A 25,465-nucleotide genomic window follows, 5' to 3' on the forward strand; every position below is an offset into this window, starting at 1 on the left:
CAGTTCTAAGCAGAAAACTTCAGAAGCAGAAAGCTGAAGAACATTATCTAGGTGTATCTTTCTTGAATTCTTTACTCTTCTCACTTTCTGACATAACTTTTACTTTAAAAATACTTACTTTGAGGTTGGCTTGCTGGTCAGTGCAGTCAGCGAGACAGGTGACCTTTTGACTGATGAACCCTGAAAGGCTGTTCTCTGCTCTCTTCACACTCAGAGTAATTTCATCTTGGCACTTGGTGTATTTTCTGTGATGTTCTGCACACCTGAGAGAGACATTTTGATCTGTTAATGTCCAATTTTTTAAATGCAAATGAGGGTCTGTACAGCTGGGATGCGGTCTGGAACCAAAGCAATTAGCACATGTTATCTTGTTGCACATGTAGGTACACACTGACATCAATAAGACCTTTGTGAGCTTATTACCTGCAGAGACACTCCAGTCGAACATGGCCCTTTGCCTGCAAAGTGGACATCCTCACCAGGAGCTGGCTCAGAATATTCTCCTGGAGCTGCTCCACCTTCTGGGGGGACAAGTAAGGGTGCAGGGCAACCTGGTTCTGGAGCTGCTCCACATGAGTCTGGAACTGCTGTTGCAGTGAGGCCAAAGCCTGCTGGATCTCCTCTAGCCTTTCAGAGCAGAGTCCCGCAGGGCCCAGCGGCGGCAGCAGAGAGGGCTCGATGTTCCTCAGGAATTGTACTGCTTGTCTAACATCACATGTGTAGCTTCTCAAAGACTCTCTGGCCTGGGAGATGTTCTCCTAAAATAGAAACACAATTTCTTAACAACAGACTCTAATCATATTAGGGCTTTCCAGCATTCCAGTCTTGGTTTTCAGTCCATTTCCATTTTTGACCATATTATCCACACCCATTATAATTTGTTGGCTGATTTTTAAGTACAGGAAGTAGTTCTGCAAAATGTAGATTATGGGACTTGACCAACAAACATAAGTTATGTCCATAGCATTTGAACGCAATTACTTTGTTTTAACCTGCAGGGTATATGGTGGGTTTCACGTTCTCATGACGTTTAAAATAATGTAAAATACTGTAAGTTGCCAGATCTAGAATCAGATACTACATTAACTTTCATATGCTTCTCTATGATTGTCTAAAAAGCAATTTAAAAACAATAAAAAAACAAACAATGCAACTTGCCATTTGTGAGTCACATTCACTGAGGACTGCATTCTTCAACTCCGTCAGATTCTGCAATCGACTTCCTTGTCTGGTTCCCTTCTTCTTCTCTAGAACCTCCAACGCTCTCATTCTTGACTCTACAGTCTTTTTCAAATATATGATTCTCTGGTATTTGTTGCTGATTGCCGCTTCATTTGGCGTCAACATGGGGAGTTCCTGGAGCTCCTGCTGGGTCTTCCAGAGGAAAGTCTGAGCGTCTGCCGTCTCTGAGTCGAGGTCCAGTTCCTCAAGCAGGTTCCACTCGATGATGCTGAGGTCGTTGTAGAGTGTCATTTCCAAGGTGTCAAGGCTCTCCTCTTTTTGTTTCAGTCTCTGTCGCTCTGCATTCAGTTGTGACGGGTAAAGGTCAGCACAGATCACCTGGAGTTTGGAACCAGCCTCCTCAGATAAATATTTTATCAGAGGAAACTGGACTAGGAGGGTCTGACAGACTTTGTACTTCTCCTCCAGCGCTCTGCTGTCGTCTTTGGTCTGACGGAACTGTTCCTGGATGTTATCACTGAGGTCCTCCACACACTGCCTCATGTTCAGGTACCTCTCATGATCTGTGGCTTTCATCTCCAGAGTGGTCATTTTGCTGTGAAGTTCAGAAATGACCAAATACAGTTCCCTTGTCTTTTCCTGGGGAATCCATTGTTGCAAGAGGTCAACCTGGGATTTGTACTCCAAAATCATGTGTTTGAAAGGTTCCAAAGCTTGCAGGGACTCTCTTGTGATCGGGTATCTGTGTCTACTCACATCTACTAACATCTGCCTCAGGCTTTTTTCAATGGTGACCAGTTTCTTTTTGCTTGAATCTACAGCTGAAGTGAGTTCATCCAGCTCCTTTTTATTGGTCTTCTCATAGCTGCTGATGGCTCTGATGTCCTCCTGGAGGTTGGTAAGATTGTCAAACAGCTGACAGTTCTCTGTGATGCTGAGTTCAGAGGAAATGTCTTTGCTCTTCATTAAAAGAGCCTCACAGACAGCGGACTGCTTCTCAGCCTCAGCCAGGGTCTCTTGAATCTGACGAACTCTGCGGTCAAGTTCAGCAGGATTCCTGAACTCACAGCTGGCACTCCTGGAGGCTTCTCTGTGCAGATGAGCCACAACCCAGGAATCTAGGTCAGCAATCTGCTCTGATAGCTTTTCTCTGGTCTGCAGTCCTGACTCTATCTCTCTCACGGCCATGGCTAGCTTCTCAGTAGTTGACTTTGAGAGTTCTTCAAGGGACTGCAGAGAGGAACGCACCATGGGCACCTCCTCAGCCTGGTCCAGCTGTGGAAGGAGCTCTGTCATCTCCTCCACCAGTGACTCCAGTTGACCCTGTTTGGTCATAACCTCAGACTGCATCTTCTTCAGATCTCTGAGCTGCCGGTGCACCTCCTCAGGGAGGAGTGCCACCCTCTTCCTCCTGCCCTCAATGTCACACTCTGTCTGCTTCGCCCAGGCAAGGCCATCCCTCATCACCACGATGATTTTCTCCATGATGGGGTTGTTGCTGTTCTGGGTTTGACAGAGCACTAGCTCCTCTGTGTGGCACAGTTGGTCTTTGACCCTCTGAAGTCCCTGCTGTATCTCTTTTGTTTCTTTCTCCCACCGTGAACTGAGAAGTAGTGCCTCTGACAGTTGCTGCAAATGAAGGTATTTTTGCTGGGCAGCTTTAAACTCAGCGTTTGCTACCATCATCTGTTGCGCCTTCTTGCAATTCCACTCAGTAACTGAAGAAGACTTGGCATCGTGGTCTTTAACGATTGTCTCCAAATGTTCCTGAAGACCTGATATCTCAGACATAAGGCTGCTTGTCTTGTGAGAATGGACATTCGCGTGATGCAAAGTCCGCTCCACAGCTCTTTCCAGGCCTCTCCACTTCTCTTGTAGGTTCTCCTGCTCAGTCTGCGCGGTTACTCGCTCAGACCGACTGAGGTGGGGGCATAACTTGGTATGAGTCACGAGCAACTCCCCAAGTACGGTTCTGTTCTCCTCCATACTTCTCTGTAACGAGCGTAGTTGCACTGCCTCCTTGGAGCTACTCTCCTTTGGGGACCTGAAAGAAAAATGGTCAGGTCTATAAGGCTACGTTCAGACTGCAGACCAAAGTGACTCAAATCTGATTACTGCTCATAGGTGACCCAGATCCGATCTTTTTACGACAGTGTGAACAGGCCAAGTCACATGGAATCTGATCTTTTCCAGTCGGATTGGGACCACTTCCATGTGTGTTCCAAATCCGATACAGATCGGATCTTTTTAAATGCGACCTCAGTCTGGACACAGAATTGATGCGACTTTGACGTCACTCTAGAGCAGCTGTTGTCACAGTTCTGCTGTGGACGGAGCTGCAGTGAAGGAAAAAGCTTCACAAAAGCCATTATTATACATGTGGCTCTCTTCCTCCTGTACCTCGCTGTCATCTGCTCACAAATTCCCTTTCTTACACCTGAAGTCCACCAGACTGCGAGCTCTGCAGGCCGCGGACAGTTCACACTGGAGTCTGATAGGGGCCACATTTAAGCAATAATGTGAAATGTCAAACAAAAAAAATCCGACCTGGGAAAAACATTGAAATTGAGCATTAAGGCCTGCAGTCTGAACGTATCCTAAATGATGTGTTTGGCATTTGCAATGTTACAGATAACGAATCACTCCTCCTTGGTTTAAACTTTGGCTTGATGTTGAGTTTAGTTTGTCTGTTCTTGTATGTTGTAAATTACTGTTATGCGAGATTAGACCCCAGGAAGAAAAAAATTAAAGAGTTAAAGTAATCTCGAACACTAATTCAACAACAATTTTAGAAAATGTGCAAGTTTTTAACTACATTTTCTAGAGTATTTAAAATTAAAAATAATTTCCCATTTTGATTATTGTGTACAATAAAATGTTATTGTTTGTTGATCCCACTGTATAGTAAAAAATGCTAAATATTTTATCCTACCTTAAACTGCAACCTGCAATTAAGAAATGAAAAGGAAACCATAGATAACAACTCACATTCTGACAGCATCCAGTTCTGCCGTCAGTCTCTCCAGTGTGGTCTTGGCTGCTTGGCTCTGTCTGCAGTAATCAGTCACCACCTGCAGCTGGGCCTCTTTACTCTGGATGACAGCCGCTGCATCCTGAACAGCAGTACTCCAGTGGTCCTCCACTTGCTCCATAGCAATCCTGTTCTCAGAATCAGCCCGTCTCAACTGAGAGAGCAATGACAGCTGTGCCTGGGCAGTCTCTCGGCACTCCTGTACCCACCAAGCGAAAGTAAAATCATAGACAATAATTTAAAGCCTGTAGTTTTATGCGAATGTTAAATTTATAGAGACTATCTAATTATTACAAAACACAAGTATGAGCATGGTTTATTTCAGCAGTCACAAATTGTAAGGTCATGTTGCAGACTTGTAATGTGTATTGTAGTTAATAACAGGTTGGTACAGATATGCATTGGAGATATCCAATTCCAGAGGCACTATGGCATTATTATCTATGCCAACCTGCTGTCCAATTCCACAAGTATCTACAAAACAATAAATGCCATAAATGAATTTTTATTATTTGTCAAGTAAGTCATGCAACATGTTATTTTGAATCGCACCTGAGCCTCCTCCAGCTGCTGTGCCATGGCTGTCGGATTGAGCTCAGCTGGTTGGTTCTTGCAGCTCAATACTTTAGACATCATCCTGCTTAGATGATTGCCCGCATCACTGCTGGATGATATCAGAGCCTCTGGAGCATCTTCCTGTGGTTTGCCCTTAAGACACAGAAACACATCAGAGCCTTGAGTCTTAAAAAAGGGGTCTTGCATTAGTCAGTTTATTTAAGGCCTATATGAGAAACTTTTTTATATCCACATTTAGCCCTCTAAAACTAAGAATTAAGTACCCTAAAATGTTCCAGCATTAACAAATGCAGCCATTTTTTGGCAATTTGCCGTGTATTTGTCAGTGGACAGCAACAAGAAGGATGCAAAATAGACAAATGTCACAACCATGAACTAAATTCAAACCAGCAGTGCTCATCACACCACTTTTCTCATAAAATATTCCTTGCACTTGTGTGTAGGATTTGACCCTTTATAACTTTGGCGGCTTCTCGGGGGAGTTTAAAAAAGACACGGCAATCACTCTACCTCACTGATTGGACTGCTGGGTCCTGTCCCTGTGGGTCGCTGTATTTCTGTGAAGATCTTCCTCATAGCAGATCCTTCCGGGACCTCCAGAACAAGTTTCTCAGTCTTCACAACAGTCTTCACAACACTTGCTTCTGCTTGGGCTTTGTTCTCCTGAGAGGGCAATCCTTCCACCAGGGTTATTTCATCCCTGATAATGTCAGTTGAGGATTTCTGAACTGCCTGCAGCAATGCTGGTGATATCTTGTCAGCCCTGTACACCTGCTCCCATTGTGAAGACAAGAAAACAGTATTAATACAGGAAAAACTCCTACATATATTGTATACTGTTTCAGTGGAGCTGAGAAAATAACTCTGCCTCTCTTTGTGAAACTATTGAGGAAGTATACCACGCCTTACTCCTTTTGACTTGCATGATGATGATGATGACAACATGTACTGTAAGAGGAAGCTCATATTCCTACCCTGAGGCACTGAAACCTTTGGTAATTCCTTGCATCGCATGTCATACTATTAAAATGGAGCTGCATATGCCAATTGTACTGCCCAAAACTGCGCTCTACAAACTTGTAAGCTTTTACAGAAGCTCTTTAGGTACAATGACCAGTCATCCATGTGCATCTAAAAACATTATTAGGAGCTAGAGCAAACAAGCAAGACAGTGAGAATAATAGAGGATGCACATATATGACTTGGAGCAAGAACACTATCTTCATCCTCTTTTTCTCTCAATATCTCTCTCACACTCTCTCTAACTGTCTGCAGATGAGTGTGTCTCCTGTCTCACCTGTGGCGGATCCATACTCTGAAGCCTCACTTCACCAGTGGTGGGGGTTGTGGCCATTGGGAGTGGAACATTTTGTATTTCTACAGTGACCACCTTTTCCATTTCCTTAACCTGAATTGTACTGTTGTCGTCCTTCTCTTCTTCTTTCTTCTTTGTTGAGTGGCTCTCTGTTTGGACCCTAGGGACCACACTGGGCTCAGACAGGGATTCAGTAAAGCTTTCTCGCACTCCTGCCTCGGTCATCTTAATTGCAGACTTGTCAGGCTGAACATCAGTGGTGGTCACATCCTTGCTTTCGTTATCTGTCTTAAGCTGGACACTGGATTCCATCCTCGGTTCCTTTTTTATTTGGACAGTTCGGCATTCATGAACGCTCACATGGATTTCTCCCTTTTTAACAGACTTCTCATCCAGGCTCTTGGGTACATCCTGCATGTCACGTGGTGATACTTTGGCATGTTTTTCATGGACACTAATGTCTTTGACCTCTTTGGGTCTGTCCTGTGTGGTTTTCAGGAGCTCTAGCTGAGTCACAGTCTGGTTTGGTTTCAACTTGTCTTGTCCAGATAAGCTTATTTCTACAAAGTCTGTCGCTGGCTCATGTGGCTGAGCAGATGTAATAATGTCAGAGGCAGGTAGGTGAGTGGAGTCACTTTCAGCCACTTTCTCTTGCCTTCCCATACGGACTTCTTGCATTTCCACTCTAGACGTCTTGACTACAACCTTTTCTGGCTGAACATCAGCTGAAGTCAGGTCTCTGTTCTCTGACAACTTTTCAACTTTTTCACTTTGGATACTTGATTGATCACTTTGAACTGGGCTGGGGGCCTGCGGATCTGCTTGGAAAATGCACACTTCAGCCCCTTTGAGGATTTTCTCCATCCTAACAGACTTTTCATCCAGGCTCTGAGGATGCAATTCTTTTGTTGACACTACAGCATGCACTTCTTGCACAACGAGGTCCTTGACCTTTTGGGGTCTTTTCTGTGTGGTACTCATGAACTCTTGCTTATCGCTTGGTTTTACAGTGTCTTGCTCAGATAACTTTATTTCTGTAAATGTCTCTGCTTCACTTGGCTGCACTACTGCAAAAGAAACAGAGGTGGGCTGAGTGGAGTCACTCTTAGCGACAGTTTCTTGCCTTTCAGCGCTCATTTGTTGCGCTCCTATTCTTGTCTTTACGGCAGCTTTCTCCGGTTTAACATCAGAAGTCTTATCTTTGTTTTCTGGTGCTCTTTCACACTGGATACTTGTTTGAACTATATCAGTCCTCGGCTCTTTTGATATTGTGACAAATGTGCAGTCACGCTCCTCAAGACTGGTTGAGATATCTAGCTGTAAAACACGTACTTCAGGCCCCGTGTGGGTTTGCTCCATCCTAACAGACTTCTCATCCAGGCTCTTGGGTACATCCTGCATGTCACGTGGTGATACTTTGGCATGTTTTTCATGGACACTAATGTCTTTGACCTCTTTGGGTCTGTCCTGTGTGGTTTTCAGGAGCTCTAGCTGAGTCACAGTCTGGTTTGGTTTCAACTTGTCTTGTCCAGATAAGCTTATTTCTACAAAGTCTGTCGCTGGCTCATGTGGCTGAGCAGATGTAATAATGTCAGAGGCAGGTAGGTGAGTGGAGTCACTTTCAGCCACTTTCTCTTGCCTTCTCATACGGACTTCTTGCATTTCCACTCTAGACGTCTTGACTACAACCTTTTCTGGCTGAACATCAGCTGAAGTCAGGTCTCTGTTCTCTGACAACTTTTCAACTTTTTCACTTTGGATACTTGATTGATCACTGTGAACTGGGCTGGGGGCCTGCGGATCTGCTTGGAAAATGCACACTTCAGCCCCTTTGAGGATTTTCTCCATCCTAACAGACTTTTCATCCAGGCTCTGAGGATGCAATTCTTTTGTTGACACTACAGCATGCACTTCTTGCACAACGAGGTCCTTGACCTTTTGGGGTCTTTTCTGTATGGTACTCATGAACTCTTGCTTATCGCTTGGTTTTACAGTGTCTTGCTCAGATAACTTTATTTCTGCAGATGTCTCTGCTTCACTTGGCTGCACTACTGCAAAAGAAACAGAGGTGGGCTGAGTTGAGTCACTCTTAGCCACAGTCTCAGTGCTCATTTGTTGCGCTCCTATTCTTGTCTTTACAGCAGCTTTCTCCGGTTTAACATCAGAAGTCTTATCTTTGTTTTCTGGTGCTCTTTCACACTGGATACTTGTTTGAACTATATCAGTCCTCGGCTCTTTTGATATTGTGACAAATGTGCTGTCACGCTCCTCAAGACTGGTTGAGATATCTAGCTGTAAAACACGTACTTCAGGCCCCGTGTGGGTTTGCTCCATCCTAACAGACTTCTCATCCAGGCTCTTGGGTACATCCTGCATGTCACGTGGTGATACTTTGGCATGTTTTTCATGGACACTAATGTCTTTGACCTCTTTGGGTCTGTCCTGTGTGGTTTTCAGGAGCTCTAGCTGAGTCACAGTCTGGTTTGGTTTCAACTTGTCTTGTCCAGATAAGCTTATTTCTACAAAGTCTGTCGCTGGCTCATGTGGCTGAGCAGATGTAATAATGTCAGAGGCAGGTAGGTGAGTGGAGTCACTTTCAGCCACTTTCTCTTGCCTTCCCATACGGACTTCTTGCATTTCCACTCTAGACGTCTTGACTACAACCTTTTCTGGCTGAACATCAGCTGAAGTCAGGTCTCTGTTCTCTGACAACTTTTCAACTTTTTCACTTTGGATACTTGATTGATCACTTTGAACTGGGCTGGGGGCCTGCGGATCTGCCTGGAAAATGCACACTTCAGCCCCTTTGAGGATTTTCTCCATCCTAACAGACTTTTCATCCAGGCTCTGAGGATGCAATTCTTTTGTTGACACTACAGCATGCACTTCTTGCACAACGAGGTCCTTGACCTTTTGGGGTCTCTTCTGTGTGGTACTCATGAACTCTTGCTTATCGCTTGGTTTTACAGTGTCTTGCTCAGATAACTTTATTTCTGTAAATGTCTCTGCTTCACTTGGCTGCACTACTGCAAAAGAAACAGAGGTGGGCTGAGTGGAGTCACTCTTAGCCACAGTCTCTTGCCTTTCAGCGCTCATTTGTTGCGCTCCTATTCTTGTCTTTACAGCAGCTTTCTCCGGTTTAACATCAGAAGTCTTATCTTTGTTTTCTGGTGCTCTTTCACACTGGATACTTGTTTGAACTATATCAGTCCTCGGCTCTTTTGATCTTGTGCTGTCACGCTCCTCAAGACTGGTTGAGATATCTAGTTGTATAACACACACTTCAGGCCCCATGTGGGTTTTCTCCATCCTAACAGACTTTTCATCCAGGTTCATGGGTACATCGTACATACACTGTGTTGATACTTTAGGTTGCTCTTCTTGGACCCCACGTTCCATGATCTCTCTAGGTCTATTCTGTTCACTTTTCAAGAACCCAGTATTAATTTCAGTTTGGCTCGGTTTTACTATGTCTTGCTCATATAAGCTTATTTCTATACATTTTGTTTCTGTCTCATGTGGTTGCAATTTAGAAACAGAAGACGTGGGTTGAGCAGAGTCCCTTTGAGCCACATCATCTTGACATTCAGTACTGCTTTCTCGCACCTCTACCGTAGTCATCTTAAGTGCAGCCTTCTCTGGCTTAACATCAGCAGTAGCCATATCTTTGCTTTTTGGCACCCTTTTGCTCTGGATACTTGTTTGAACAATATCTATCCTTTTTGCTCTTGTGACAGACGTGTTTTCATCCTTCTCTGGGTTTGTCTGTATATCTAATTGTAGAATGTGCACTTCAGGCCCCATGTGGATTTTCTTAACATACTTTTCATCCAGGCTCTTAGGTATATCATGAATGGCTCGTGTTGATACTTCAGCATGCTCTTCTCTGACAGTATGAACCTTGTCCACTTTGGGTCTTTCCTGTGTGGTTTCCAAGAGCTTCAGTTGACTTGCAGTTTCACATGGTTTGATTATGTCTTGCTCAGATGAGCTTATTTCAAAAATTTCTGTCTCTGCCCTATGAGGCTGCACCGCTTCAAAAACAGCAGAGATACCTTGGGTGGAATGACTTTCAGATACACTTTCTGCCTCTGGCTGATCTGGCTTTATCTCACATGTCTGGGTAACTGCTATCTCAGGCACATCAAGGACCAGATATCTCTTCTGAATCTCATCTGTGTTTTTCCATAATTTGTCTATGTAATCTGCCACATGTGGTGTGTCAGTAGGCTCGGAAAGATTTGGTTGAGGCACTGTACTATAGTCTCTTTCTACAGACTGGGTAATGGTTTGTTCTACGGGCTCTTTAGAACTGTCTTTAAGCTCCTGTAACTCAGAATGTGGAGATTTGGTCATGGTTGAAATGAGGACAGGCTCCAGAGGTTCAGCCTGAGATGTACAAGTATCCATTTTTTCTGATGGTTGTACATATGTGGTCTCAACCCTCACCAATCCAGGGGTCTGAATATTTACACTCTCAGTACTCATCCATGGCTGAGTATCAGCTATCTTTACAAGAACCTCAGATGTGTCCAGAATGACCGTGGCCACTTTCTTTCCTGGGATCTCCGGAACGGTGCCACCAAGTTCAACAGTAAACCTATCGCCTACTGGACTGACGTTCTTCACAGTACATTGACTGTCCTCAGCCGGTTCCACTTTTTGAGGAACAGTTGATTTAACATCACCCATGATTGGAGGTTGGCTTATACTAACAATATCAATATTTTGCATCTTGGTCCATGGTGCCATGGCAATCTCTGAACTTTTAGACCGTTTCTTAGATTGTTCAGGTTGTGTATGAGTCTGTGAAGTTCCAGAAAGTTCTGGACTCTTTGACTTTCCTATGGTCCGTACAAGCTCTCCCACAACAATTTCAGTCTGCCTTGTGACCACCTCTAAAGCTGTGGTAGACTCCACAATTTGAAGTTGTTTCTTAGAATCTTCAGGCTCTATATCAGTAGGTCTTTGAAGGGCAGTTAGTGAAAACTTACTTGATTCTCTCGATTCAGCAAGTTCAGTTAATGCTGCACCCCCCTGTGCACACACGGGCTTTCCACTTTGAGGTACCTTCTCAGACTTCTCAGACTCTGGGTCTTGTTCCGTGAAAACCTCAAGACCCTTTGACATTCTATTGCTTGGTGAAAGCGTTCCTTTTTCCACAAGAGTAAATTCAATTTGTGCTATGCCCATCTCTGGAGATAAAGATGGCTTCTGACTGTCAGGCACTTCTGTGGTCTTTGTGAGCTCCGTGGAATCACATTCTATGGGAAGATTTACATTCATTGCCTTTCTTTTGGTGGGTGAAATCTCTCCTTTTCCCACAACAGTAATTTCCGTTTGGGATGTGACCACTTCTTCAGTTGAAGATGGCTTCTGTCTGTCAGGCTCTACCACGGTCTTTATCATCTCTGTGGTAGGAAGTTCTGGGGAAAATTTAAGGCCCTTTGACTTTCTTTTGGTGGGTGAAAGCTTTCCTTCTTCTTGACCATATGACTTTATTTCAGTAAGTGAGAGCTTTGCTTTTTCCACAACAGTAATTTCCGTTTGGATTGGGACTACCTTTTCAATTGAAGATGGCTTCTGACTGCCAAGCTCTACCATGGTCTTTGTCAGTTCTGTGGTAGTAAGTTCTGGGGAAAGTTTCAGGCCCTTTGACTTTCTTTTGGTGGGTGAAAGCTTTCCTTCTTCCACAACAGTAATTTCTGTTTGGGATGTGACCACTTCTTCAGTTGAAGATGGCTTCTGACTGTCGGGCTCTACCATGGTCTTTGTCAGTTCTGTGGTAGGAAGTTCTGGGGAAAGTTTCAGGCCCTTTGACTTTCTTTTGGTGGGTGAAAGCTTTCCTTTTTCCACAACAGTAATTTCCGTTTGGGATGTGACCACTTCTGCAGTTGAAGATGGCTTCTGACTGTCGGGCTCTACCATGGTCTTTGTCAGTTCTGTGGTAGCAAGTTCTGGGGAAAGTTTAAGGCCCTTTGACTTTCTTTTGGTAGGTGAAAGCTTTCCTTCTTCCACAACAATAATTTCCGTTTGGGTTGTGACCACCTCTGCAGTTGAAGATGGCTTCTGACTGTCAAGCTCTACCATGGTCTTTGTCAATTCTGTGGTAGGAAGTTCTGGGGAAAGTTTAAGGCCCTTTGACTTTCTTTTGGTGGGTGAAAGCTTTCCTTCTTCTTGACCATCTGACTTTATTTCGGTAAGTGAGAGCTTTGCTTTTTCCACAACAGTAATTTCCGTTTGGATTGGGACTACCTTTTCAATTGAAGATGGCTTCTGACTGTCAAGCTCTACCATGGTCTTTGTCAGTTCTGTGGTAGTAAGTTCTGTGGAAAGTTTAAGGCCCTTTGACTTTCTTTTGGTGGGTGAAAGCTTTCCTTTTTCCACAACAGTAATTTCCGTTTGGGATGTGACCACTTCTTCAGTTGAAGATGGCTTCTGACTGTCAGGCTCTACCATGGTCTTTGTCAGTTCTGTGGTAGCAAGTTCTGGGGAAAGTTTAAGGCCCTTTGACTTTCTTTTGGTAGGTGAAAGCTTTCCTTCTTCCACAACAATAATTTCCGTTTGGGTTGTGACCATCTCTGCAGTTGAAGATGGCTTCTGACTGTCAGGCTCTACCATGGTCTTTGTCAATTCTGTGGTAGCAAGTTCTGGGGAAAGTTTAAGGCCCTTTGACTTTCTTTTGGTGGGTGAAAGCTTTCCTTCTTCTTGACCATCTGACTTTATTTCGGTAAGTGAGAGCTTTGCTTTTTCCACAACAGTAATTTCCGTTTGGATTGGGACTACCTTTTCAATTGAAGATGGCTTCTGACTGTCAAGCTCTACCATGGTCTTTGTCAGCTCTGTGGTAGCAAGTTCTGGGGAAGGTTTAAGGCCCTTTGACTTTCTTTTGGTAGGTGAAAGATTTCCTTTTTCCACAACAGTAATTTCCGTTTGGGATGTGACCACTTCTTCAGTTGAAGATGGCTTCTGACTGTCAGGCTCTACCATGGTCTTTGTCAGCTCTGTGGTAGCAAGTTCTGGGGAAGGTTTAAGGCCCTTTGACTTTCTTTTGGTGGGTGAAAGCTTTCCTTCTTCTTGACCATCTGACTTTATTTCGGTAAGTGAGAGCTTTGCTTTTTCCACAACAGTAATTTCCGTTTGGATTGGGACTACCTTTTCAATTGAAGATGGCTTCTGACTGTCAAGCTCTACCATGGTCTTTGTCAGTTCTGTGGTAGTAAGTTCTGTGGAAAGTTTAAGGCCCTTTGACTTTCTTTTGGTGGGTGAAAGCTTTCCTTTTTCCACAACAGTAATTTCCGTTTGGGATGTGACCACTTCTTCAGTTGAAGATGGCTTCTGACTGTCGGGCTCTACCATGGTCTTTGTCAGTTCTGTGGTAGCAAGTTCTGGGGAAAGTTTAAGGCCCTTTGACTTTCTTTTGGTGGGTGAAAGCTTTCCTTCTTCCACAACAATAATTTCCGTTTGGGTTGTGACCATCTCTGCAGTTGAAGATGGCTTCTGACTGTCAGGCTCTACCATGGTCTTTGTCAATTCTGTGGTAGCAAGTTCTGGGGAAAGTTTAAGGCCCTTTGACTTTCTTTTGGTGGGTGAAAGCTTTCCTTCTTCTTGACCATCTGACTTTATTTCGGTAAGTGAGAGCTTTGCTTTTTCCACAACAGTAATTTCCGTTTGGATTGGGACTACCTTTTCAATTGAAGATGGCTTCTGACTGTCAAGCTCTACCATGGTCTTTGTCAGCTCTGTGGTAGGAAGTTCTGGGGAAGGTTTAAGGCCCTTTGACTTTCTTTTGGTAGGTGAAAGCTTTCCTTCTTCCACAACAGTAATTTCCGTTTGGGATGTGACCACTTCTTCAGTTGAAGATGGCTTCTGACTGTCAGGCTCTACCATGGTCTTTGTCAGTTCTGTGGTAGGAAGTTCTGTGGAAAGTTTAAGGCCCTTTGACTTTCTTTTGGTGGGTGAAAGCTTTCCTTTTTCCACAACAGTAATTTCCGTTTGGGATGTGACCACTTCTTCAGTTGAAGATGGCTTCTGACTGTCAAGCTCTACCATGGTCTTTGTCAGTTCTGTGGTAGCAAGTTCTGGGGAAAGTTTAAGGCCCATTGACTTTCTTTTGGTAGGTGAAAGCTTTCCTTCTTCCACAACAATAATTTCCGTTTGGGTTGGGACTACCTTTTCAGTTGAAGATGGCTTCTGACTGTCAAGCTCTACCATGGTCTTTGTCAGTTCTGTGGTAGCAAGTTCTGTGGAAAGTTTAAGGCCCTTTGACTTTCTTTTGGTAGGTGAAAGCTTTCCTTCTTCTTGACCATCTGACTTTATTTCGGTAAGTGAGAGCTTTGCTTTTTCCACAACAGTAATTTCCGTTTGGATTGGGACTACCTTTTCAATTGAAGATGGCTTCTGACTGTCAAGCTCTACCATGGTCTTTGTCAGCTCTGTGGTAGCAAGTTCTGGGGAAGGTTTAAGGCCCTTTGACTTTCTTTTGGTAGGTGAAAGCTTTCCTTCTTCCACAACAGTAATTTCCGTTTGGGATGTGACCACTTCTTCAGTTGAAGATGGCTTCTGACTGTCAAGCTCTACCATGGTCTTTGTCAGTTCTGTGGTAGCAAGTTCTGGGGAAGGTTTAAGGCCCTTTGACTTTCTTTTGGTAGGTGAAAGCTTTCCTTCTTCCACAACAGTAATTTCCGTTTGGGATGTGACCACTTCTTCAGTTGAAGATGGCTTCTGACTGTCAGGCTCTACCATGGTCTTTGTCAGTTCTGTGGTAGTAAGTTCTGGGGAAAGTTTAAGGCCCTTTGACTTTCTTTTGGTGGGTGAAAGCTTTCCTTTTTCCACAACAGTAATTTCCGTTTGGGATGTGACCACTTCTTCAGTTGAAGATGGCTTCTGACTGTCAAGCTCTACCATGGTCTTTGTCAGTTCTGTGGTAGGAAGTTCTGGGGAAAGTTTAAGGCCCATTGACTTTCTTTTGGTAGGTGAAAGCTTTCCTTCTTCCACAACAATAATTTCCGTTTGGGTTGTGACCACCTCTGCAGTTGAAGATGGCTTCTGACTGTCAGGCTCTACCATGGTCTTTGTCAATTCTGTGGTAGCAAGTTCTGGGGAAAGTTTAAGGCCCTTTGACTTTCTTTTGGTGGGTGAAAGCTTTCCTTCTTCCACAACAGTAATTTCCGTTTGGGATGTGACCACTTCTGCAGTTGAAGATGGCTTCTGACTGTCAGGCTCTACCATGGTCTTTGTCAGCTCTGTGGTAGCAAGTTCTGGGGAATGTTTAAGGCCCTTTGACTTTCTTTTGGTAGGTGAAAGATTTCCTTCTTCCACAACAATAATTTCCGTTTGGGTTGTGACCACCTCTGCAGTTGAAGATGGCTTCTGACTGTCAGGCTCTACCATGGTCTTTGTCAATTCTGTGGTAGCAAGTTCTGGGGAAAGTTTAAGGCCCTTTGACTTTCTTTTGGTGGGTGAAAGCTTTGCTTTTTCCACAACAGTAATTTCTGTTTGGATTGGGACTACCTTTTCAATTGAAGATGGCTTCTGACTGTCAAGCTCTACCATGGTCTTTGTCAGCTCTGTGGTAGCAAGTTCAAGGGAAGGTTTAAGACCCTTTGACTTTCTTTTGGTAAGTGAGAGCTTTCCTTCTTCCACAACAGTAATTTCCGTTTGGATTGGGACTACCTTTTCAATTGAAGATGGCTTCTGACTGTCAAGCTCTACCATGGTCTTTGTCAGCTCTGTGGTAGGAATTTCACAGGAAGGTTTAAGACCTTTTAACTTTCTTTTGGTGGGTGAAAGCTTTCCTTCTTCCACAACAGTAATTTCCGTTTGGGTTGTGACCACCTCTGCAGTTGAAGATGGCTTCTGACTGTCAGGCTCTACCATGGTCTTTGTCAATTGTGTGGTAGCAAGTTCTGGGCTAAGTTTAAGGCCCTTTGACTTTCTTTTGGTGGGTGAAAGCTTTCCTTCTTCCACAACAGTAATTTCCGTTTGGGATGTGACCACTTCTTCAGTTGAAGATGGCTTCTGACTGTCAGGCTCTACCATGGTCTTTGTCAATTCTGTGGTAGCAAGTTCTGGGGAAAGTTTCAGGCCCTTTGACTTTCTTTTGGTAGGTGAAAGATTTCCTTTTTCCACAACAGTAATTTCAGTTTGGGATGTGACCACCTCTGCAGTTGAAGATGGCCTCTGCCTGTCAGGCTCTTCTTTGGGCTTTTCCAGCTCTGTAGTAGGAAGTTCGGGGGAAAGTTTAAGGCCCATTGACTTTCTTTTGGTAGGTGAAAGCTTTCCTTCTTCCACAACAATCATTTCCGTTTGGGTTGGGACCACCTCTGCAGTTGAAGATGGCTTCTGACTGTCAGGCTCTACCATGGTCTTTGTCAATTCTGTGGTAGCAAGTTCTGGGGAAAGTTTAAGGCCCTTTGACTTTCTTTTGGTGGGTGAAAGCTTTCCTTCTTCCACAACAGTAATTTCCGTTTGGGATGTGACCACTTCTGCAGTTGAAGATGGCTTCTGACTGTCAGGCTCTACCATGGTCTTTGTCAGTTCTGCGGTAGCAAGTTCTGGGGAAAGTTTAAGGTCCTTTGACTTTCTTTTGGTGGGTGAAAGATTTCCTTCTTCCACAACAGTAATTTCAGTTTGAGCAGTGACCATGTCTTCAGTTGAAGATGGCTTCTGACTGCCAGGCTCTTCTTTGGTCTTTGTCAGCTCTGTGGTAGTAATTTCACAGGAAGGTTTAAGACCTTTTGACTTTCTTTTGGTAGTGGAAATATTTCCTTTTTCTACAACAGTAATTTCAGCTTGGGCTTTGACCACCTCTTCAGTTTTAGATGGCTTTTGATTGTCAGGCCCTTCATTGGTCTTTGTCAGCTCTGTGGTAGGAATTTCACAGTAAGGTTTAAGACCTTTTGACTTTCTTTTGGTAGGTGAAAGTTTTCCTTCTTCCACAACAGTAATTTCCGTTTGAGCTGTGACCATGTCTTCAGTTGAAGATGGCTTCTGACTGCCAGGCTCTTCTTTGGTCTTTGTCAGCTCTGCGGTAGGAAGTTCGTGGGAAGTTTTAAGACCCTTTGACTTTCTTTTGGTAGGCGAAAGCTTTCCTTCTTCCATATCAGTAATTTCAGTTGGTCCTGTCACCACACCTTGAGTTGAACATGTTTCATCTTCAAGTTGTCTTTTAATTTGTTCGGGCTCCACATCACATGATATAACATGGGTAACTGTCTCAGAAGTTGTGAAAAAGTCCTCATTCTTTGACTTCCTGCTGGTTGGTACAAGCTTTGTGTCTTCAATACTTTCGTTATTGGAACTCAAAGAAGAGTTTTGACCTCCAGGCTCTTCCCTTGTCTGAAGTGCCTCAGTGTAAGCAAGTTTAAGAGGAAGTTCTGTACTCTTCGACTTTCTCTTGGGTGGCAGAAACTTTCTTTGTTCGACATCAGCTGTTTCAGCTTGTCCTTGAACAAACTCTGGTTCTGGTTGTGTTTCCTTATGTTCCACAACAGTAATTCTACCAAGAGGGGATAATGACTCTGGAACTGTGGAAACATCAAGACACTTTGACTTCCTCCTGGTTGGTAAAACTTCAGCATCAGTTATTATGGGGATGGTGTTGGATGGCTCTGATACATCTAGCATGGCGGTTGCTATATTTGTTTCTTCAACAGCAGCACTTCCTTTCAGATTTCGGGTTGACCCTTGAGTAATGATATTTTTTACCATTTCAGACTCCACCTTAGCCTGGACAGGCTCTGTAAAAGTAGCTGAAATCTTGGACTTCCTTCTGGATGGTACAGGTATATTTTTATCACTAACACCCGGAGCAGACTGCTCAATGACTTTTTGGATCAGTACAGTTTCCTCAACAGAAGGTTTCATTTTCTCAGCTCCAACAGGCCCAGCTGTGATATTTCTGCTTTTAAACTGTGCCTCTTGAGAAATGTTGTAATGTTGTGCTGTAAATGGTTCTGAAGCATATGTTGGACCCTGAGATTTCTCTTTTGTTGGTTCAATTCTGGTTTGCTCCACACCAGTCATTTTTGTGTTTTCCATGACTGCTGTCAAAGTAGGCTTTGATGTTTTAGCCTCAGTTTGCAGCTCAGCTGAAACGGACAATTCATCCTCACTAGATGTAGATTTTTCCATTGAGGGAATGTTTTTCTGAAGTGTAACTATGTGCTTTTTCTCTGGTGAGCGCTTCTTTTTTCGTGGTGGTGCCACTACAGATGTATTTATATCAGGGAGCTTTTGTTTACTTCTTTCATCACGTTCCTTGAATGAAAGGATAGAAATAACATTAAGTATGACAGAGGTAATTGACTGTTTGTTAACATAACATGCTGTATATAATGAATTACTTTTTTACACAATGTAAATACCTTGAAGCTCTGGCTGAGAGAAGCCTTTTGTGTGTCTGCTTCTCTGAGTGCCTCTGAACCCTCTCTCTCCAGTTTCTCAAACAATTCCGGCATAAGACAGTCTGGTAGAAACTGGTGAGAAAGCGCCTCCCGCAGACTGACCTGCAACTTTTCACCTTCCTCTAATGTCACCTAACACAAGCAGAAAGAAATGTTGAGATGTTATGTAGTAATGATAAATCAGTGTGTTGGTGTGTGAAATGTCACTCTTCATATGTTCAACATCTACCAATTAGATGTACTAGGAAGCTCTCAGATGTATATAAGTGCGCAAATGTTTACTAAAAAAATACTTGCATTGCCAAGAAAAAAAGTAAAAGCATTTGAAGGCAGAAACCTGCACAGAAGAAGTGAACTCAGATGGTTTGCTTTGGTTCCATTCCTGCAGGGCGTGAAGACAGTCCATCAGACAGCAAGTTGTGTTTGTAGAGCAGGTACCCTGATGCTCACTCAGCCTGGACTTTAGACTGTAGAAATAATTTAAACACATTTATTTTTCACAACATTTTGCATGGTATTTACATGTATTATGCTCTACTAGATTAAATAAAAAAAAAGAAAACAATAAATAAAATCATCCATAAAACAGTGTGCAAAAGGAACAACTGCAAGCACAAGAACAGATTAAAAAAGATTTTTCTGGCAAAAAAAGAGACAATACAGTGATGTTTAGGTGCAGATGTAAGTCATATTGCTTCGATCAAGAAACCAAGCATTAAATCAGATGTCATCTTTGGATGTTTAAAACAGGTTGTAAATCAGGAGAATTAATGTTTCCATGTATTAGCAGAGCAGAATGACCCACTAAGGCATGTTGGTGGTATGTAGGTATCATTGAAAGCTAAATTGGAATTGGGAATGCCCGCTGAGAATTTGTCATGTAGAATCTGTTCAAATGAGCTAAATACAGTTTAAAAAATATTACTACTTGTCATAAGAGTTCATTTTCTGTCCGGCCATCTCTTTCCTGTGTATACTGTGGGTGAAGCAAAGGTATATGGATAAAACAAAGTAATAAGAGAGTAAATTACATCAGTTGTAAGATAGGGTACCTGTCATGTTGACGGTGTAAGGACTCCACCACTGTGATAATTTCTGCTGGCAGCTCGTCTGTGGCTGGTGTAGCCTTTACTTCCTGGTAAAGGTCATGAACTTTGACACCCAAATCTTGTAGAGATTTCTCACAGTTCTAACAGAAGGACATCAACATCACATATGTTATATTCACATGTCTGCAAGAGTTTTATGTTTGCAATAATCACATGTACGCAGGTGGAACACGGCGGCTGTTTTACATTTAACAACTCCAATATTTACCTACTGTACATAACCATTTTCTTCAGGTTTATTTGTGGGAACTCAACCTAGAGTCACAATCCTGGTGTGAGTCAGTCTCTGTTTGTATAATTTTGGCTTTGTCTTTTATGTTTTGATTATTGTTTCACTCTGTTTACATGGTTATAGTCTCTGTTCTGAGGTTTTGGTTTTTAATCAGCGTTCTAGTCCTGTTTCTGTCTTATTTTGAAATGATCAGTGTCGAGTGTTTTTCGCATGCTTGTTTTGGGGTTGATCTGCATGTCTGTTTGCTTATCTGAATCTGGTTTCTTATGGTTACGGGTTAAGTCGGGTTTCAATTCTTGTACCCGTTCTTGTTAATTCTTGAGTGCAGTCTGTTGGTTCTGTCAGTTTGGTCCGTGTCTTAGCGTCTTGTCCGGTTTCCTGTTTTATTATGTAGTTGTCTGTGTATTCCCACCCTGCTCATTAGCGCTGCATATATTGTCTGCGGTTCTGTTGCTGCTGGATCATTGTAGCTTGTTGTGCTCCGTCTTGTGTTGTGGTGTGGTGTTTCCTGCTTGATTCGTCTGCTTGTACCCTACCTGTTCATGCCTGTGAGTTTCTTTTCACACCTGCTTGTATCATTTGGATATTTGCCTTTTTGTTTCCTTGAATTACCTGCAGTTTCTGGACTTCCTCAGTTGTATTGCCTGGACTATGTTTTTTCATGAGTTTGATCATGTTGTTGTTCCATTTAATAAATGCTTAAGCTCAGCTTGCTGGTCAAAGTGTCTGCATTTGGGCCCAAAACCATATATACCTAGCAAACCATGACACCTAGTGAGATTACAAAAGGGGGAGTCACATCTTATTTTGTGCTTGGATAAATAAAGTGGTAATAACCTGAAGGCTGTGCCAGTGCTGCTGGAGCTGAGAGATGTTGTTCTGTGGTTCACTGTAACTGAGCGCCTGCTCCAAAGAGCGGAGCTCCCACTGCAGGGCTGCAGCTCTCTCCTTCAGCCCCTGGGCCCTCCTGGCGAGCTGACTGTCCAGCTGCTCTAGCTGCTTCTCACAGACACTCAGGCGCTCCCTCACCTCCTTCTCTGAGGTGGCACAGAGGTCATGGAGATGGCTGACCTCCAGAGTCAGGGCATCCCGTCCTCCAGGGGTGCAGAGGCTCAGCAAACTGTCTCTTGCAGAGTCCAGAACCTTCATCTCTCTGTGCTCCCTGTCCACTGTCTGGAGCAAAGCCTGGTATCGGGATCAAGAAAGAGAACCAGATTGATTTCTTCACATCCTTGATGGAAAAAAAGAGCTCTAGACTTTTAGGTTAGAAGTTGCAAAAACTTAAATATTTAAAATATTCAAAAAGTCAAAGATTTGGTCTCATTGCTTTGCTCCAGAAATGTCCACAGATGAGAACACTTCACATCTGCATTACAGATGCAACCACAGACAATAATTTAACTAGGCACTTTTTGTTTTTCTGATTATCAAAAAACAGTTGTATTATGCGCCTCACATCTTTGAAAGCTCAACTTTGCAATATTTTAGTGAAGAACAGACCATGCATACACTGTCCACACATGAATCTTCATGTCTTTATGTCTTACAAATGTATTGGTTTATTACTTGTTAGCAGAATTCTGCAGTTTGGTAAAACTCAGTGACCGATCAGGGTGCCACTGGCTTCTCTCAGGATTTCTCCTAACAACTGTGTGCTTGTAGTTTATTATCTGACCTTCAGAGTGTTCACAGCGCTGTGCAGACCCTGTCTGTCTGCTGGAGGAGCTCCCAGGCCTTTAACCTGCTCCCTCAGCCAGTCCTGGGCTGCTTCATGCTGCTCCACCAGCTGAGTGCACTGCCTCTCTGTCAGGATGCCCTGCTCCAGGTTAGCGACTGCATCCTGCAAATGACAGTAGTTGTATTTTCACAGAGTAACTTAAAAGTCTACTCTGGCTTTGTTAAGCCAGATAAAAAACAACCTCTAATCCAAGAAGGCCTCTACTTTTAACAAGGGTGGCTGAAGGGAGACAAAGGGATAATGAAGTGGTCCAGGGGAGATGATCTTGTTTATATTTATTTAGAATCACTGTGTATCTTGAACTCACCGTTAGCTCTTTCAGCAGAGCAGGAATGCACTTCTCTTTGGCTGCCCAGGATGGATCTGACCAGCCACAGTCCTGTGTGATCTCAAACAGCTCTGCAGACTTGAGGACAAAAGTGAAATAAAGTGTATAAAATTGAAAGCTTATGTAGCCATCTGGTTTTGTGAGCAACTCAATCTGGCAACATTTGTCTCATTTATTTTTAATCAATTTATTTAAATACACTTTGTTATGAACTGACACAACATCAAATAGCTGAACTCGCTTTCTTGTGAGGTCTTTACCTGCGTGCGGACGTCTGACAGGACAGGTACCAAAGCTGTGCTCTGGTCTAGCAGGTTCCGGGTCTGTTCCACCACCTGCCTCCGCTCTCCCAGGCCCGGCCAGGGAAAGACACGGGGAAGGCTGGACGTCTGCTTCTGAAGGTCAGACAGACGGGCCTCTGCGTTGTCTCGCTTGTACTGACAGGAAACCATGCGCTCCATGACACCCTTCAACTGTCTGATGGGAAACAGCAGATGTGAGATAAATCAGAATCACAAATAATTTAGTCTTAATTCAAAAGAAGTTACTTATTTAATTGTGGTCTTGACTGGTGCCCTGTGAAGTCTGTGATTTTTCAAAACCAAAATCTAGCTACCTTTTATCTATCAGACACAACTTCTGAAAGTGAATCCTTGTGGTTTAATTTGTAACTACTACAAATATTTACCTTAAAAAGTCAGTACCCCTTAATATTGTGACTTGATAAGGGATTTCAAAAAGATTTAATAACTGTTGCTGTTAAAAAATGTTGCTTAAAGGTTGTAAGGACTTGACTCACATTAGATGTGTTTATCATTTTGTACTGCCAATGCGTTAACGGACTGTAACGTAATTCTAAAAATCTTTCCCATCTTTCTCGGTTGCCTATAACAGCCTGTGGACTGATTTCTATGTGAAGGACTCAGGACAGTTTTCCCAGCGAAATCCAAAGGATGTGATGTTTCTACACGCTCCTGTGTGCCTTCTCTTCTCCGTCCCTACAGGGCCAACATTGTGCATCACTAGCTAACGTTGGAAAAATCTAAATGAAGGTTTCCCCTCAAGAAGACAAGCAGTTTCCTGTACCTCTGTGTCTCCTCAGCAGCCCGCAGGACCGTCCTCCACTGCTGCTCAGTGTCTTCGACCGTCTGCTGAACCTCCAGTTTCTTGTCTCCCTCCAGGTCTTTTTGCTCACACAGACTCTGCGCTCGCCTCTTCAACTCCATCACTTCAGCCTCACCATTTGACTTGGAGCTCAAGATGATCTAAAGAAAATCATACACAGCTTTTTATTGGATATTTATTGCTCTGTAAAACAGTGTCCTCCAACCTGATACATCAAATGTGTTACAGAAAAGGAAGATCCCCCATTTAAAAATCATCTTTTTCTAATTACACTTGCAAAAAACAACAGCTCATATTTGATGTTGTACCTGAGCTGTGTTCAGCCTGTCCTGTATCTGAGCCCGGCTGCCCCGGGTGCCACTCCCTTTGGACTCGGCCTGTTGCTGCAGCTCTTTAACCCAGGTTTTGGTGCTCCCTGCTTGGGAACGGAAGGTGTCCAGCTCCCTGGAGAGCGAATACTGGACCTCAGCTTTCTTCAGAGTGTTCTCAGCGGCCAGCAGGACTGCCCTCCACTGCTCCTCTGAATCCTTCACAGCCTGCTGAGCCTCTAGTCTCGTGTTCTCCTCCAGGTCCTCCTGGTCAGACAGACTCTGGCTCTGTCTCCTCAGTTCTGTCAGCTTGGAGTCTCCCTCAGGCTTGCAGCTAAGGATGGTCTGAGCATAACATAACAAATTGATTACACTTTTGAAACTGAAGTTACAAAGTTTACAAAAGAAATATAACTGAGTGTTGCAGAGAATGTGCAGAGTTTACGTTTGAACTAATATGAATAAATCAATCCTGTAACTTCAGTAGTGATAACATATAAATATTAAAAATATACCTATTTGGGTGAAATAAGCATGCATAAATGAAGGAATGTGTAACTAAATGCAAACAATGATACTTTATGTAAGTAAAAGCCAAAAACTGCATGCTTGTTAGCTACAGATGGATAAGTTTTTGCCAAAACTTTCATTCTTCAAACTGACCTGTGCAGTGTTTATTGTCTTTTCTGGATCTGTCTGACTATCCAGAGAGACGAGGCTCTGCTGCCTGTCTTCCAGCCAGGCCCTGGTGTTGTCTCTCAAGGCTTCATAGTCCCTGAACTGCCCCTCCAGAGCACACTGCCTCTCAGCCTGATCCAGGGCTTGTTTAGCATTTTGCATTACTCTGGTCCACTGCTCTTCAGCGCCTCTTACTTTTTGTTGAACCTCTTGTTTTTTGTGTTCTTCAAGGTCCTGGCCACACAAACTCTGGCCTCGTCTCCTGAGCTCCTGGAGCTTAAAGTCTCCTTCGGACGTGGAGCTCATAATGGTCTGGAGATAAGACACAGAAGTCATGTCTCATAGTTAAGACTTGTATTGTCTGGCTGAAACCGTGAACATAATCTGTGAAATCCACAGCATTGTTGGGACACAGACCTTGTTATTCAGGTAATTTTTGTAAGTGACAGACTAAACAAGACTGAACTGCAGCAAAGGCAACGAAACAATTATGAGCTAAAAGAGGCTTAAAAGATGTCATACTGGCAGTTGACTTTGTGAAAAACTCATCACAAAATCTTATTATATATATCCATGCATTATTGTACTAACAAGGAAACTCAGCTTACCTGAGCTGTGTGCAGCCTGTCCTCAGCTTTGTTTCGGCTGTTTAGGGAGTCCACTTGCTGTTGGAGGTCTTTAAGCCAGCTTCTGGTGTTCTGCTGATGGGTATCAAATTCTCTCAGCTGAAAAGGAAATTATATTTACATAATGAGGTGATTCAAAATGGATCATTGAAAACAGAAACAACAGGAAGGCTGCGCGTACCAAATATTTACTTATTAAACATATTCCAAGTGAAACACATTTACAGGGTTAGGAGGATTAAATATATTTTATAGGCTGAGAATGAGGCGAGGCCACCATTCTCAGACTAGCTATACAGAAGGCAATCTATACTTTCTCAAGCAAACTTACTGAATCATTTTTAACTCAGTGGATCATTTCTTTAATCTATACTTTGATATTAATACGTACATTTTGGTAGCACAAGTTTTTATATGATTACTCCGTGTAAGTCATTCTTCTCATCGGGTTCTCTCACCTCCAACTTTCTCTTTTCAGTGCCCTGGGTGATCTCAGCTACAGCAGCAGAGTGGAGCTGTTGAGCAGCCTGCAGGACTGTCCTCCACTGCTCCTCTGTGTCTCTGACTGTCTGCTGAACATGGGCTTTCCTGCCCTCATCTGCATCCTGATGGTTACAGAGACTCTGGCCTCGCCTCCTCAGGTTGTTCACCTGACAGTCAACTTCAGGTTTGGAGCTCAAGACGGTCTGCAAACAAAACGCACAATATTCATTAACGCAACAGCTGATTCATTCCAACTTTACACGATGAAACCAAGCAATAAAGGGGAGGGAGTGTAGTGCTATATTACATTTATCAGAAAACCAAATC

General features: G+C 43.4%; 1 protein-coding gene across 1 annotated transcript in view; it reads right to left on the bottom strand.

The window, feature by feature from the left end:
* Positions 1 to 25,465, bottom strand: part of LOC119910789 (nesprin-2-like) — a 157,418-nt gene that overhangs the window by 78,089 nt on the left and 53,864 nt on the right. Inside the window, exons 44-62 of the mRNA XM_038729597.1 lie at positions 25,114 to 25,341; positions 24,638 to 24,754; positions 24,015 to 24,341; positions 23,352 to 23,696; positions 23,005 to 23,183; positions 22,179 to 22,395; positions 21,898 to 21,996; positions 21,528 to 21,692; positions 20,690 to 21,037; positions 19,564 to 19,700; positions 18,849 to 18,978; positions 18,473 to 18,643; positions 6,087 to 18,365; positions 5,300 to 5,560; positions 4,766 to 4,921; positions 4,171 to 4,412; positions 1,159 to 3,226; positions 424 to 758; positions 119 to 263 (exon numbers count right to left, since the gene is read on the bottom strand). Of these exons, the coding sequence (XP_038585525.1) occupies positions 119 to 263; positions 424 to 758; positions 1,159 to 3,226; positions 4,171 to 4,412; positions 4,766 to 4,921; positions 5,300 to 5,560; positions 6,087 to 18,365; positions 18,473 to 18,643; positions 18,849 to 18,978; positions 19,564 to 19,700; positions 20,690 to 21,037; positions 21,528 to 21,692; positions 21,898 to 21,996; positions 22,179 to 22,395; positions 23,005 to 23,183; positions 23,352 to 23,696; positions 24,015 to 24,341; positions 24,638 to 24,754; positions 25,114 to 25,341 (17,949 nt within the window). The remainder of the gene's footprint in view (positions 1 to 118; positions 264 to 423; positions 759 to 1,158; positions 3,227 to 4,170; positions 4,413 to 4,765; positions 4,922 to 5,299; positions 5,561 to 6,086; positions 18,366 to 18,472; positions 18,644 to 18,848; positions 18,979 to 19,563; positions 19,701 to 20,689; positions 21,038 to 21,527; positions 21,693 to 21,897; positions 21,997 to 22,178; positions 22,396 to 23,004; positions 23,184 to 23,351; positions 23,697 to 24,014; positions 24,342 to 24,637; positions 24,755 to 25,113; positions 25,342 to 25,465) is intronic.

Source organism: Micropterus salmoides, unplaced genomic scaffold (assembly GCF_014851395.1).
Source record: "Micropterus salmoides isolate LMB-PRFRI ecotype aquatic unplaced genomic scaffold, ASM1485139v1 Ms_hic_scaffold_19, whole genome shotgun sequence".
Lineage (NCBI taxonomy): Eukaryota > Metazoa > Chordata > Actinopteri > Centrarchiformes > Centrarchidae > Micropterus > Micropterus salmoides.